The 15,531-nt window shown below is 37.3% G+C and overlaps 1 protein-coding gene across 1 annotated transcript in view; it reads left to right on the top strand.

Annotated features, from left to right (window-relative positions):
- Positions 1-15,531, top strand: part of LOC113240039 (guanylate cyclase 32E) — a 193,353-nt gene that overhangs the window by 138,369 nt on the left and 39,453 nt on the right. Inside the window, exons 16-17 of the mRNA XM_026477244.1 lie at positions 2,747-3,044; positions 12,911-13,102. Of these exons, the coding sequence (XP_026333029.1) occupies positions 2,747-3,044; positions 12,911-13,102 (490 nt within the window). The remainder of the gene's footprint in view (positions 1-2,746; positions 3,045-12,910; positions 13,103-15,531) is intronic.

The following is a 15,531-nucleotide window of genomic DNA, read 5'->3' as shown; positions in this document are numbered from 1 at the left end:
CATTACTGCTTGGCAGCAGAAACAGGTAAGGCTTAGTGCTTCCCTGGATGAAGTCGTTCACAAGGAGTTCTACTGCTACTATTAAAAAATATACATTCATAAAGCTATACAAGTAAATATTAGAAACCTTATAGTGTAGTTGCGAAGCCTAAACGTAAAAGTTTACAGCAAACATGAAAACAGATTTCTCAGGGTATATTGCCAATCATTGGATGACATACGTTGAAAAAGCATATAGCGTTCTACATTCTATATATTAACGCGTCCAAAATGCTATTTGGGTTGCCGCGTTTCCGTAGCGCATCAACAATATCCGCAGAAGCGTATGCGAATGACTTGCAGCAGACCTAGACAACGTGACTTTTTGTTAGCGATGGTAGTTTTCCACCGGCGATGAGGTGTGACGAAACGAGGCGAAACGAGAATGGAATCTCGCCGACTTATTGGCTTGCACGGCCGAGCTTGTGCGAGCCATCGCGATCTTCTGCGAGGTCGTACTGTGATTGTGGATAATGAAGATTCAGTGCAATTCAGTCCATCTAGCGATAAAGACGCGGCTGAAGTAACGTGTCCCGTAAATTATACCCTATGTAGGCAGCAATACGGTTCCATATTACATCAAGAAATATTTCGATTCTTTACAAATATTTCAAGACCTCGTCTCGCTTAGCCTCGCCGGTGTAAAATCATCTGCGTCAATAGTATAGAAATACAATGTATGGTATTGACATAAGCGTACGTCACGAGATCTAGCATAACGAATGATAGAATGGTAACCAATGTTAACCACTTTCTCTTCCATCAAACGGATCGTTCAACTTCTGTACCTCGTTTCAGGACTGTAAATAGTGTATTATGTGTGGAGGTTGGGAGAAGAAGATTGAAAATTAATAATTTAAAAATGAAATCAGATTTTTGTAGGATTGCGAGTGGCGTCTCTATCCTATAGGGTCCTGGCAGAATACCAGCGTCGCGGGCAGCCGCGTCATTTATGCTGAGCCAGCGCCTTTTTCACTGCCATGACTTCCAAGTGTAATATTAGTAGATAAGAATATCATTATTGTTATATATAAGAGAATGCCTGTATCATGTATCTGATGTCATGGTGGTGAATAAAGCTTTTATCTATCTATCTATCGATCTAACTCGTACGACAACCACCATACAAGCGTAGCGAAAGTGGCAAATTTGACAAGCTCACTATCTATTCCATTGAACGATTACGAAGCGAACGCCAACGCCTTGTAGTAAACGAAACAAAAAGGCGATTGTTTAATCATCTGGTGAAGTGTTGTGTTTGTGCAAATTTTCATAAATAACTTTGAAATGCATTCGCTTCGACAGATGTGGGCTGCCCATAATGAATGTAGGATTTTGGTAGCAATGGAGGTCCTTGTGAAAAGAATTCGTCCAGGGAAGTACTGCCTTACCTATTTCTGCCGCCAAGCAGTAATGTGAGCATTACTGTGTTCCGGTTTTGAAGGCTAAGGGGGCTGGTGAAGTTACAGGCATATGGGACTTGTCTACTTATGTATCAGGGTGACGGGGGCAGTGGCAGTGCCTCTCAGATCTTTGCGATTTAAAGCTCTGAGTGGCTCTGAGGCGCACGACTTGTTCGACCCGTCGCTTGATATTATAAAAAAATAATGTGGATTAGATTGGGAGCGTTTGCTACTTGTTTAAGACTTCAGGTCATACATAATTCGTGGCGACAAACCTCCTTGATGTAACGAGTGCCCACTAACGCCTACAACCTCTTAGCCATGGTAACGGCGAGTGTTGATGGTCCATTTATAAAACGTGTCAAATCATTGTACGTGGTATTTGTTATAAAAATATATTGCGCATTTCACCTCCATCTCACCTGATGGAAAGTGACGATGATGTCTATGATGTAGCACACCTAAATACTGCCTATTCACTGCCGCTTTGAAAAGGCCCAAGTTATTGCGCTCGGGGAATAAGTCTGCAGGCAGGAAATTCCACTGCTTGGTCATTTGCTGTATAAATGTGTACCCTCTAATTAGGTAGCCAAATAAGTAAAGTAAAATATAATATAATGTATTATGGTAGTGTAACGTTTATTACTAATTTGATATAGATTCAGGTTCGAAATTAAATATATTTCATAAAATATTTTACGTATGTTATCCAGACTGGCTAACGACTAACTTGAAAGGAAATTCTAAACCGCGATAAGGAGAGAAATAAACTTTTGTCAGGTTCCCACCAAAATAGAATAACATTTCTGCTTTCACATAGAAAAATATGTATATATCCATACCTGCGTTTCATTTATCAAACGACGTAAACACTTTTTTCAGACAAATATTTATGTACTTATTTTCTGGTATTTTTATACCTGTACTAAATATAGGTATACAAGTATTTGAGGTATTTGCATACCTGTTCTCTTAAAAGCTTTTAGATTGTTTTTTGATATCAAAATTTTGGTATAAGCTGTGTTAATGCGAAACAACAAAATTAAACGCGTGTTGTGACAACAAAGGACGTAAGAAACTAAAGTTTTTATGACAAGTGTCACAAAGAACGTAAATGTACCGGTAAACATGAAAGCCCAAAATACCTTGACGTGGTGGTTAATAATACAGCCTGACGGTACCTCCGGCCTCATGTCACTTTTCCCTGTTGCCCTTGCCATCAATTGTATGCTGAGATCGTTCTGTCATTTCCTACAGAGTCGGAATGTAACCCGACAGCTTTTAAAATAAAATTATTTTTCCAGATAAGAGAACTGCGTCACGAAAATTTGACAGCATTCGTTGGAGTTTGCGTCGAAAGTGGATCTGCCTGCATCGTGTCAGCCTACTGCTCTCGAGGCTCCCTGGCCAGGGTCCTAGCTGACCGTGACCTTCATCTGGACGATATGTTCGTGGCCAGTCTTGTAGCTGATCTTTTGAGGGGCCTAACGTATCTCCATGATTCTCCGCTGATCTCTCACGGGAACCTTACGTCGAGCAATTGTTTGGTGGACAGCAGATGGGTGCTGCAGATAACAGACTATGGATTACATAATTTGAAAAGTAAGTATAGTGGTAAAGGATTTTAACGAATTGCGTTATTGTAACCGTGATCTAGCGATGCGTGACTTCGAATGTCACTAATACTGATTATACGTCGAATCCACGCACAATAATTCGACGTTTTTTAGAAGCAGTAGAGCGCCTTATGTAAGAGTTCGTCCAGGGAAGTACTGCCACCATATCTATTTCTGCCGTCAAGCTCGCATTACTGCATTAATGCTCGCATTACTGCGTTACGGTTTTGAAGGGTATATATAATTACAGGGGACTTGTCATCTCATGTCTCGGTGAGACGGGCGCAGTGGCAGTGAAAACCCTTAGATCTCTTTGTGAATTAAAGCTCTGAGTGACACTGCAACTGTTATGGATAGGCGTGTCGCTTACCATCAAGTGCAAGTCTTGTTCGTCCCGCCATTTGATATAAAAAAAAAATAAGAAAAGATGACTGATACCAAATGTCTCTGCCGTACGGTCGGTTGCACGTATTGAATGATTATTACGTCGGCACTGACGATGCATAGCTGAAATATCAATAAACAATTTCAATGTTCTAAAACTGGCTTATGGTTTTATGTGATATCTCAAAAAATTGTTTTGTCACTTACCCGCGTTTTGGTTAACGGACGGCAGATTTACGGTATTTACCATATGTATTTACGGTATTCACTCTATGGAATTTATGGATTAGTTATACTAATTAGTAATTAATGATCATGACGGCCCCCCACACCTCACCTCATAGAATGTACGTTCGCATAGAAATATCACGCCTCGGTATAATTTTATCACAAATACGTTGCCAGTATAAAAGATGTTGAGTTTTTTGTGCCTGTGATTGTGTTGTCTCCAACTTCTCCAACACGGATGAAGGAGCATGCACACCTATTTAGTGCCTATTCACTCTCGCCTTGAAAAGGTCCAAGATGTTAGAGTTCAAGGTGCGAGTCTGTAGGCAAGGAATTACTTACGGACTGGTATCGAATCTATATTATAGATACTGTATTCATAAGTAGTAGTAGAAACCAAAGTACCAGTAGCGGTAACAATCTAGCGGTAAATAGATGAAAGACGATGAACGATAGACGTCTTTGAGTAACATGACAGGTTCGAAATGTTTATTTATTTCTCACACATTATTTATTACTTACTGCACAGAATATTAATTACATCTTCATATAACATATGTATATACCTATTAATTAGGTAATTAATTTAGTTTACACTTATGCTGTTTTATTTATCTATGTATTCGTTTTATATATCTAGTGTAAATATTTTTGTATATACCAAGTCTCACGCACATGTTATGCATGTATTTGTTTTGTTTGTGGTCGAGTCCGTGCTTCACTCATATCGGGCTTGCTGAAAATCAGTGCTGCAGGCTGAAAATCTATCAGCCTGTAGCTAATAGCTGAGCAAATCCCGTTTGCGTGCGCCGCGACACGCATTTATTATTACATTATTAATTTTTAATTTTTTTTTCTTTTAATCATTATAATTGTTTTAACTTTTGTTACAGTATTTTAGTTTAAAGTTTATAATATTGTATTTTAATTTTAAGATCATGTGTCTCGGTGCTTACGCAATAAAGTATTCTTATTCTTATTCCTATTCCTATTCCTATTCCTGTTCCTGTTCCTGTTCCTGTTCCTGTTCCTGTTCCTGCTCCTGCTCCTGCTCCTGCTCCTGCTCTTGCTCAATCTCCTGCTCCTGCTCCTGCTCCTGCTCCTGCTCCTAGTCCTAGTCCTAGTCCTAGTCCTAGTCCTAGTCCTTATCCTAGCCCTATTCCTACTACGGGGTGTAACATGGAAGCAACTACAAATTAACGTTGTCTTAATTTTGCCAACCAATTATTGTATAGTTTGTCTATATATGGTCCTACTGCTGAGCACAGGTATCCTTTCAAAATGAGGGCTTGGTCTATAGTTCCCACGCGAGCACAAAGCGGATTGGTAACTTCATACATCACACATCGTTCAATTGCTTTGCAGTAGTGTGTAGGTTTCTTCACGATGTTGTGCTTCACCGAAAAGCTCATCTTCAGATTCGATCCCACGATCCTCTGCCTAAGAGGTCAATCCGTTAGGCTACCAAGCTAAATCTTATGGAGTATACTGGCTGTAATAGGTCATGATAAAAATAGTTATTTGTTATGCATAGCGACAAAGTTGTTATTTGCCGTGAGGGCTTGTATTGAAATCTGAGCAAGCGAAGGAGGCTAAGATTCTGAGAAAGAAACATACAACTTTTCACCTCACTATAGCGAGGAAAATGGTAGACGAAAGAAAAACAGTTGAACTATAAAACCTTTTTTAATGAAAAGAAAAAGTTTATCTTCGGATGCGTTCTGAATTTACACCTCATCAATTTTGTGATTATTGAAATTATTTTAGTTCTTCGACGAATTAAAATAATATAATAAACACATTTAGTTATCATTGTCAATTTAATGTCAACAATAATAACATTGACATTAAATTGACAATGATAACTAATTGTGTTTATTAAATTATTTTATTTATCCGTTCGTATATTTATACCAACGGATTTATGTTACATAAATAAGTAATGTACGACAAATCGCTTAATTGAACGTGCCATTATGGAAAAAAATAAAAGAAAGGAGCTGCCCTAACTACGGAATGAACGTGCATACTTATACATTATACAAAAATTGAACGAACAAATAGCGGATTTCTTTAGTGCCGTACCATAATCTATCGATAAGTCTTTATCGACATGCAAACATTTATTTAAAATAGATTAATATTCCATTTGAGAATATTTTAGGTTATTATGAGAATATCCGGAATTTTTTTTTCTTTTGCGTTTACAAATACTCAAATATTACGAAAAGTGAACTATGCACAGAAAAAAAAAATTTGTAATTTGAGAGTATATAAAAAGAGAAAACTTTAAAATATAAATCCTATACATTTACAACCTCAAGATTCTTATTTTCATAGAGATTTTTTGAATAGATTCCAAATAGTGTAAGTTTTTTTGCATTTATGCATTGGTATGGAATTAATATCAGTGACTGATTTAAATGAATCTCTAATACTTCCATTTAGTTTTGGAAATAAATGAATGTAGTAATATTATCAATGATAATATTATTATCATACGTTTATTTGCTTAAAACATGGTATAACAGGAGATGTTACAAGAGACAGTGTTAGTATAAACATGTTTAGCATAAATTAAACAGCATGCAAATGTCTGATTATACAATGTCAATGGACTACTATTGGCCGAGCACCTTTGATTTGTGCAGAAATATCGACACTTCTCCAAAGTGAGACAAGTAGTCACGAGCGACTGCGAGTTGTGATAAGCCACGTCAAACGAGCTCTATACACGTTAGCGCTCGCCTTCACCCAGACAGCTAGACGAGTGACTTCGAACGATGGCAAGGCAAGGCAAGGCAAATAGGCTGTCTATACGTTGGTCTTGTATGGCCTTCTCCCGGCAACGTTAGACCAACATGGTCTTTGTATTGCTGGCTTTATAAAATAAGAATTTTTAGTAGTTCGAGTTGCCAGTGAGAAAAAATCGGAAACGAGTGGATAATTTTGTATTCAGGAACTGAGAACGTCTAGTAAATGAGTCGTGTTTAATCTAAGTTAAATATAAAACTATTCACCAATAAACCTAATGATGGAATTGCATTATCATGTAATCTAGTTACATTCAAAGATATGTTTAAATTTGACTCTTCAAAATGAAGCGAATAAATGAAGATGGTCTTTGATTTAATGTTTATATTCGGCACTATTATACGGTGGTATGATTTCCAACCATTCTTTTTTCTTCTTTGATATGTAGGTAAACTTGAAATAGTAAAAATAATAATAATAAAATAGTAAAAGCCTGGTAGTGAATTATTTTAATAACAGAATATCGATAATATGTACGCTTCCAAGAACAACACTATCTCAAAATACTCGTTAACGACAATCATCAAAATATACAAACAATAGGCCATCTGACGAAACCAAAGCAAAATTTGGCAAGATTTATGAATAAACTACTTAAATATGTCGAATTACATGAGATATTTGGGCTTTTGAGTGATTTATAGACAGATAAATAACACGTGCCTGTACAATGTTACATTCGGTCGATCTTCGCTTTTTAAATGCCACATCTCGTAGTGCTGCAGCGACGAATTTTTATTAATACTTCATTGTTCTCACTGTCAATATTTTTGTCCATTTTATTACAATACTTGCGAATAATTCAATAGAAGACTTGGAAAAATATTTGTTTTGACATTTGATGTACTTCCCTTTGACAACCGTATCATGTACCTCATGCTTAGACTATGAAAACTAAAGAACATATTATGTAGACATATAGAAATCAGACGTTGTATGCATACGACGCAGTTCGACGTTGAAAACGTAAAGATTTTATTGTCTTTGTTTAACTCTTGCATGCCGTCTTAAGCCAAAAGAGATAGCACTACATTGGTCTGTGTCAAATACTGGAATCGAAAATACGTAACATGACCTTAAATGCCAATCGTGTCCATTTTGCAGTACATGAGGCACATGATACGATTGTCAAAGAGAAGTACTTCAAATGTCAAAACAAATGTTTTTCCAATGGTCCCACTTCATTTTGAAGAAAATCATCCACCTCTAAGGGTGGCTGATCACGCATAAACATTTATTTTTATAAATAGCGCCTAAATTTTACTTAAGGAGCAATTATTTAAATGGTTGGTTTTGTTATTCTCGAATTCAGGGCATTTTTCTCTCTCAATATACTTTGAGTAATGAGAACCGATTTTTATTATCTCCTGTGTCAAGTCCTGTAGGTATAATGGCGAACTAGGGGATATTTCAATAAAACTTGGCAAATAAATGTAATTCTACGTACTTTTCAGATCGGTTTTTAGTACTCTGTACTGAGATTATTATAATACCAAGTTAAGGAAAAAAAGTCGTGATCCTAATGGTAAGCGACACGCCTGTCCATAACAGTTGCAGTGCCACTCAGAGCTTTAAATCGCAAAGATCTAAGGGGCACTGCCACTGCGCCCGTCACCCTGAAACATAAGTTGACAAGTCCCATGTACCAGTAACTTTCACGTTCACTAGCAACCTTGCCCTTCGAAACCGGAACACAGTAATGCGGACATTACTGCTTGTTAGCAGAAATAGGTAAGGTGGCATTCCATAGACGAACTTTTTCACAAGGAACTCTACTGGTACAAGAAATATAATATATATACACAATAAGTATGGATATTACTTCGCTTTTCAACCATAAAAAACTTATGATAAATAAAATTACTTTCAGATTGTTAGTAGAATTTATAAATGTAACCTGAATTTTATTTTTCTGAAACGAGGTTTGTATCGACAAATATAATTTCATTCTCAGAATACGTAGAGGTACCTGTTTTGTACTTTTCAAGAATGATAAATAAAATCTCTCCACAAGGAAATGTAATTCCATATTACCTTTACGTATTTGATCAAATAAATAAGAAGTGTTGCGAAATTATTTTTTCAAAATGATATGGTAGATTTCTTGAAGAAGAGAACGATATTGTATTTACGTGAACGCAATATGGTTGTATATTTTTTATCTCAATATGGCGGCAATATTTTTTTTCTATATTAGAATAAGTGCGCATTTCAGTAATCTGATAGAAATTGACGATAAGGTCGACGATGGAGTATGCACAATTGCACATATTAATAATACTTATTCACTCTCGCCTGGAAAAGGCCTAAGTTATAGCGTTCAGGGAATATGTCTGCATGTAAGAAATTCCACTCCATAGCCGTTAACCATATAAATGTGGAAGCGTGCGAATCTTTGAAATATCCACAATATAAAGGTAGAACCCCAGCCTACGTCTAGTCCCCCGATGATGGAAAGGTGAAGACGGAATTGCATCGCGTACTCCATCCCACACTCTTCGTGATATCCTGTAGAATAGCGGCAAGCATGTAACTTTATAGCAGTATTCAAGACTTTGCAGTTTCAACTAAATCCGAGTCACCTACAAGCCTCTTGACACGCGTTACAAACTGAATCCAATATTTTTTATGAAACCAAGTGACGGAACGACCAAGTCGTGCGTCTGATTGTAAGCGACACACCTGTCCATAACATTTGCGGTGCCACTCAGAGCTTTAAAAGACAAAGATTTCAGGGTCACTGTCACTGCGCCCGTCACTTTGCGATATAAGTTACTAAGTGCCTATAATTTCACCAGCACCCTTACTTTATACAACCGGAACGCAGTAGTGCTCGTATTACTGCTTGGTGGCAAAAATAAGTAAGATGACAGTGGCAGAAGCCCTGAACGAACTCTTTCACAACGAGCTTTATAACTACAACCTGTAAAACAATTAAAAAATAAAATGGTCATTTCTAGAAGTGGTCAATTCAAGAAATGGTATATTTTAAAAGTGGTACCTTTTAATTGTGGCCCTAAACCGCCGCAAGGATTAAAAGATGCGTGTGAAAATTCCAATTGCATTGGGGCCCTGTTGGAAAAAGCCCCAAATTGGCTGAGGAGATTTGTGCCAAGGCATCGCCTACCCTTCAAAATTGGAACGTAGTAGTCCTGACACTACGGTTTGGCGGCAGAAATAGGTAAGGTGGTAGTACTACCCCTGGACGAACTCTAACGCAAGGAGCTCTACTGCTGCAAAAAGTACGAAGTAAATAAAGTACATAGTTGTACAATAAGATTTAAACCGCGTAAACGGTATCTCTTATTAATGTTATACCTATCACTTAACTTTCATAATATGATAATTATAACTTTTCTATAAAAAACAACAGTCCACAAAAGTTTGAGCAATTACATATTTATTTGTCAAGTTTTATTGAAATCAGTTAACGGGAATTGGGTGAAAGCCAATAAATCGGATTCCTCCCCTGATTTGGCATCCTTAGTGGTGGAATATTTTTGGATGAAAATATTCCCCTTTCCAACAAAAAAAGATTCGTTAAAATCGGTTCACAAATGTTAGAGACTCAGAGTACCTTACCACACTTTAGCATCTAAAGTGTTTCATAATAAAAATATTATTATTATATTTGTGCAACAATAACTACGTTATATAGTGTCATTCAGCGCTTCATACGTTGCCTACGCACAAATAATTATTTATTTATAACACATATCGATTGTTTAAACACGAATCTTGGATTATTTCTAGCAGAGCTTTTCCTATTTGGTAAATCGAGGACTGGTTTCCTTAAGTTTTCATAAACATAATTCCATTAAGGCTAACGTTTCACATCCCACTTCGTTTCAGGTTATTTTTTCGTTCGTACACGTGGAACGGGAATTAGACTGGATCTCACCTTAAGAGACCCCCCACTAGCGTCTTTTAAGCGTCATCTTGACAACAAAGCACGCACAGCATCTTGACAACACACACAGAACGTCGACACGGCGTCCGCGCAGCAGCGACGCAACCACACAGTGCTTTGGAATTTAATTATGATGCAATTTGCAATATATGACGCAACGCCAGCACTGGGCGCCTGCGGAATAGTGCCGAACGTCGGGTACACGCTGCGCCGACGGCGACGTGCCGTGACGACGCTGTGGCCGCTCGCTGTGCGTGTGTTGGCAAGACGCTAGTGTGGGGGGTCTCTCAGAGCGATTGCGCACCGCATCCGATTCGTACTCGTTCCGAACCCTAGACTATACAAATCTAGAAAACTAGGACTCACATAAGATGTCGCTTGTACACGTTACCGCTTAGGGGTAGAAATAAGTCAGGTGACAGTACTTCCCTGGACGAACTCTTTCACAAGGAGTTCTACTGCTACTTAAGATGTATTGCTACATAGTTTAAATCACGATGATCTGAGGAGCATTGCCACTACGCCTATTACCAGGGTTCCGTCACTCGCTCAATGCCTATCGTTGAGTGTACCGACTTCGGCACAAGCACTCATATAAGTTTGTCATTAATGAGTATTCGGCTCCGCACGACTGCACACGGCGGGCATCGTTATTTTCACCTCTCTGAGTGCGTGCTTAGGTTCCTTTTTCCTCGTAGTGAGCGCCTAGTGTCATTAGTCAGATTTAGTAGGCTATTATGGCGTAGATATTTTTGGTTTTGTATGACAGTGATGTATCTGTTATGTAGTAACTATTAAATAATCTGAGACGTTACTGCTTAAATTGCGTTGCTGCAAAAATAGGGAGACAGTGGCAGTGGCCCTGGGCGAACTCTTTCACAAGGAGCTTTACGACCACAACCTGTAAAACAATTAAAAGACGTGTATGAAATTCCCAATAGTACTATTGGGCCTATGTGGGAACTACGGTCCAAGCCGTGGGATTATATACAGGGTTATTTTTAAACATAACACCACAAATAACCACTTTTGGTCCGTAACTTTTTATAAAACATGATAAATTTACCAAAATATAAAATTTAAGTTTTTGTTGTAGTATCTGGCAATTTTTTGTCAAATCGGTATTTGATACAATAAGTTCATGCGTGCAAGCATCCTTCGCGACCTCCGTCCTGCACAGAGTTATTACCGTAAAGAGCGATCAATGGAATTCTGTTTATTTTTGTATGAAAGTAAAATCTGAGGAATTATTGAAAGTCATGGAACAAAAGTTGTCGTTTATGACTGTTAGTAATATAGTCCTGGAAGGTTGTTAATGTTTTAAAAATAACCCTTATATGCATTGACTTACTTATATGCTATAGTAGTTAATGTCACTGTTACATAATGAAAGGCGTGACAATACGAGTGTGGATTTATAAAAACATCACACGAGTGTTTTAATGCCTAATTATGTACAGTTACATACACTGCTTTATCTACACACATATTATAAGCTCTCTGTGATCTGTCCAGGAACCGCATGTTACGTCTGGCGAAATGGCGGCAAACAAAAACTTTTCTCACGCATGTCACACAAACGTAGGTTTTATTTTTAATTCACAGACAAATTAGAATCAGCCCCAACTATCATATCGTTCGATATCAAGTAACGTGTGAAATTGTCAAAATTGTTTGCTATTGACATTTCATTTTGAATAAAACTTCATCTCGACTGATAGTAGAATTGAGGTCCAATCAAATTGTTTCGTTTTTCAGAGATGTTCGAAATTTAAATGTAATAATAACATCGAATTCGATGTTATTACGAAGCAATGATAACATTTTCACAGATAAGAAATTTGTTGTAACAAAACAGTTTATCTTTATGCTGGTCGTAATTTGCGGTTTGTAAACATAATATAGAGGGTTTATGACTTAGAATAATAACGCATAGAATGATAGTTTCATATTATAATAGATAAGATAATTGGCTTTCTAATTTTATTTAAGTTTTTTTTATTTTGTATAACAGCCGTTGGTTCTCCTTCAAATAAAATAAATAAATATCAAACGAACTGTCACAAGTGAGGCAAAAATCAAATTCATGTAGGCTAGTTTTAGTAGTAGGTTAATTTTCGGTTTTATACAAGTTGAAACGCGTTACTTCCTTGTGGAATGTGATGTTAGTATCTATTTTATGTTTGTCTGACGTATTTTTACACTCATTTACCGCACATTTCGTCATTTTTAGCTAAAATTCTGGAGCTGTTCGCGGTGCAAGTTGACCTTGAGCACTGAAGGCCCGCCCGCTCGTGTAGGCCCTTTGGGAGCGCTTCAATTTGCCTCACTTAGCGCATGCGGGCTATGTTTCTGTGCGTTATTATTCTAAGGTTTATGATATGTGTGTAGATCTACACTCGTGAGATGTTTTTATGAAAATACTACATAATCCCGCACTCGTGTTTTAATGTCATTCATTATGTGACAGTCACGTAAACTACTATATTTAGATATAACAAAAAGTATTCTTCCAGGTGGTTGCGCTGACGCTGAAGATGCGCTGCGCGTGGAACGGCGCATGCTGTGGCGCGCGCCTGAACTCCTGCGCGATCCCAACCACCCCGCGCGCGGCTCACAGAAGGGAGACGTGTACTCTTTCGGCATCATCCTGTATGAGATCCTGGGAAGGAACGGACCATGGGGTGATACTAGTTTGACAAATACAGGTTAGTGGGAGTAATCAAAATTAATGTTTGTTTTTCCCGTTTGCGTTCCATTATTATTTTATTTATAAAACTTGCGTGAGTTGTTGTACTCGCGCCCGTAAAACTTTCTGAAGTAATAAATAAATAAATAATAAATAACACACGCACTCATCATGACGCTTTAGAGAAACCCCGTTACGCGTGTGGCATGGACACAAGCAAAAAGAAATTTCACCCAAACTCACGAGAGAAATAAATGTAGGCTATTCAAATATTCCTCCGGGCCCGGGAGTCGAACCGGGAATTAGTACCATTATAGCCTAGTTGTTTTGACAAATTGGTCTACAGCAGAAACGGCTGAACCATACTCTTTAATAAAACGCCAGATTAATTATTAACTAATAAACTACAATCGTATACAGGGTTATTTTTAAAGTACTAACAACCACGCAGAAGTGCATTACTAACATCATAAACAACAATATTTGTTCCATGGCCCTTTACAAAAGATAATAAATGTACCAGAAACAAACTTTTAAGTTTTCGTTGTACCATCTGACATTTTTTAGACCTGTATCTGGTAGTAATGTTGTGTGCAAGTGTCTTTCAAACGTCCCCGAGCGATCTAATTATTTATTTTTCAAAAGTCCCATGAATTAAGTCATGAAAAATTGTTTATCTGTTTATTTAGGACATCTTACAAAACATACACAAATAAAATGTACAAGGCAATGAATATAGTGGCTCGAGTTATTGAGCACTGCCACTCGTGTTGCCATTTTACTGTTATCGATTCTACTCAAATCAACCCGGGAACTAGAACTTGACAATTATTTGAAATTTGGCAATAATTTTCTTCTTCTACCGTATCGATGTCGTACACGTGTTTGACATCATGGTGAAAGAATTTGCCAATCCGCGTAAGGTATATAGTCATCGATTGTTGCCCCGGGTGACGGTTCTGTCACTCCCTCAAGGCTACGCGATAACTGTCTACCGCTGAGTGTACCGACGGCGGCACAAGCACTCATACAAGTATTTCATTAATGAGTATTCGGCTCCGCACGACTGCACTCGGCGGGCAACATTATTTGCACCTCCGAGCGCGTGCTAAGGTTCCTTTTTGCTCGTAGTGAGTGCCTGGTGTCGTTAGTCAGATTTAGTAGGCTATTATAGCGTAGGTATTTTCGATTTTGTATGAGACTGATGTATCTGTTACGTAGTAACTCTTAAGTAATCTGTGCCTGTGTGCGTTGGACGTAGACGTGGAATGGTACGTCGTGCGGGCAGGCTCCTTTCATGCACCGCCTTTTGCAATAATGAAAATGATGTAGAATTAAAGCTCATATTAATTTATAGCTAGTGCTATCATTCGTGGTACTGCTAATGCATGGAATATCAAATATTTCTCATATAATTTATGAATATTGCAAAATCATTCGTTCGGACGACCTCATTAATATTTGAGGTCATATTGTTTACCAAGATTAAAACTGAAAAAATAATTGCCTGCAGACATGAAAATTTATTCATAGTATATATTAAATCGATGTCTATTGTCATTTCAGTTGTCAATTTTTATCGTGTCGTCAAGACCTCTCTTTTTAACCGACTTCAAAAAAGGAGGAGGTTCTCAATTCGACTGTATGTTCTTTTTTTTGTATGTATGTTACGCGATAACTCCGGTATTTGTGAACCGATTTTCATGATTCTTTTTTTGTTGGAAAGGGGGTACTTCCATAGTGATCCCATTTTATTTTGAAGAAAATCATCCACCTCTAAGGGTGTCTGTCCACGCATGAAGACTCATTTTTATAAATAGCGCCTAACTTTAATTTAGGAGCAATTATTTTAATGGTTGATTTTGCTATTTCTCCAATTCAAGGCGTTTTTCTCTCAATATACTTTGAGTAGTGAGAACCAATTTTTATTATCTCCAGTATCAAGTCCTGTATAGTGGCGAACTAGGGATATTTCAATATAACTTAGCCAATAGACGTAATTCCACGTACTTTTGAGGTCGGTTTTTTTAGTACTCTGTACTGAGATTATGTTAACTTTTTATCACAAAGCAGAATACAATAGGAAAAGTCCTAAACGCCCAATGTACCAACATTAAAATGTACTAAGTAAATATAGTTTTCTTAATCATGTTCAGAAATGTTTGCATTACTTTCAAAAGTATGAAAATCCATCACTGTTTGCTGTTTTACATTTTTCAATCTATCTACTAGTAATTGGCTAGCAATGGACTATGTAAATAGGCAAAATAAAAACTCATGCAGCCAACTGCCGTGTTCGTAATTACAATAATTAAAAATACTTACCTGTACGGCGGTAAATAACTTTTAGTAATTGTCCTAACATGTTGAACATTACTTATAATATTTTAAATAGTTTTTTTTTTTACTTTTTGTATTAAGTATACAACTTCCTCTGTTTAGTATTTT

Source organism: Hyposmocoma kahamanoa, unplaced genomic scaffold (genome assembly GCF_003589595.1).
Source record: "Hyposmocoma kahamanoa isolate Upper Pololo Valley unplaced genomic scaffold, ASM358959v1 119, whole genome shotgun sequence".
Classification (NCBI taxonomy): Eukaryota; Metazoa; Arthropoda; class Insecta; order Lepidoptera; family Cosmopterigidae; genus Hyposmocoma; species Hyposmocoma kahamanoa.
This window is presented reverse-complemented; position numbering and strand designations above follow the sequence as displayed.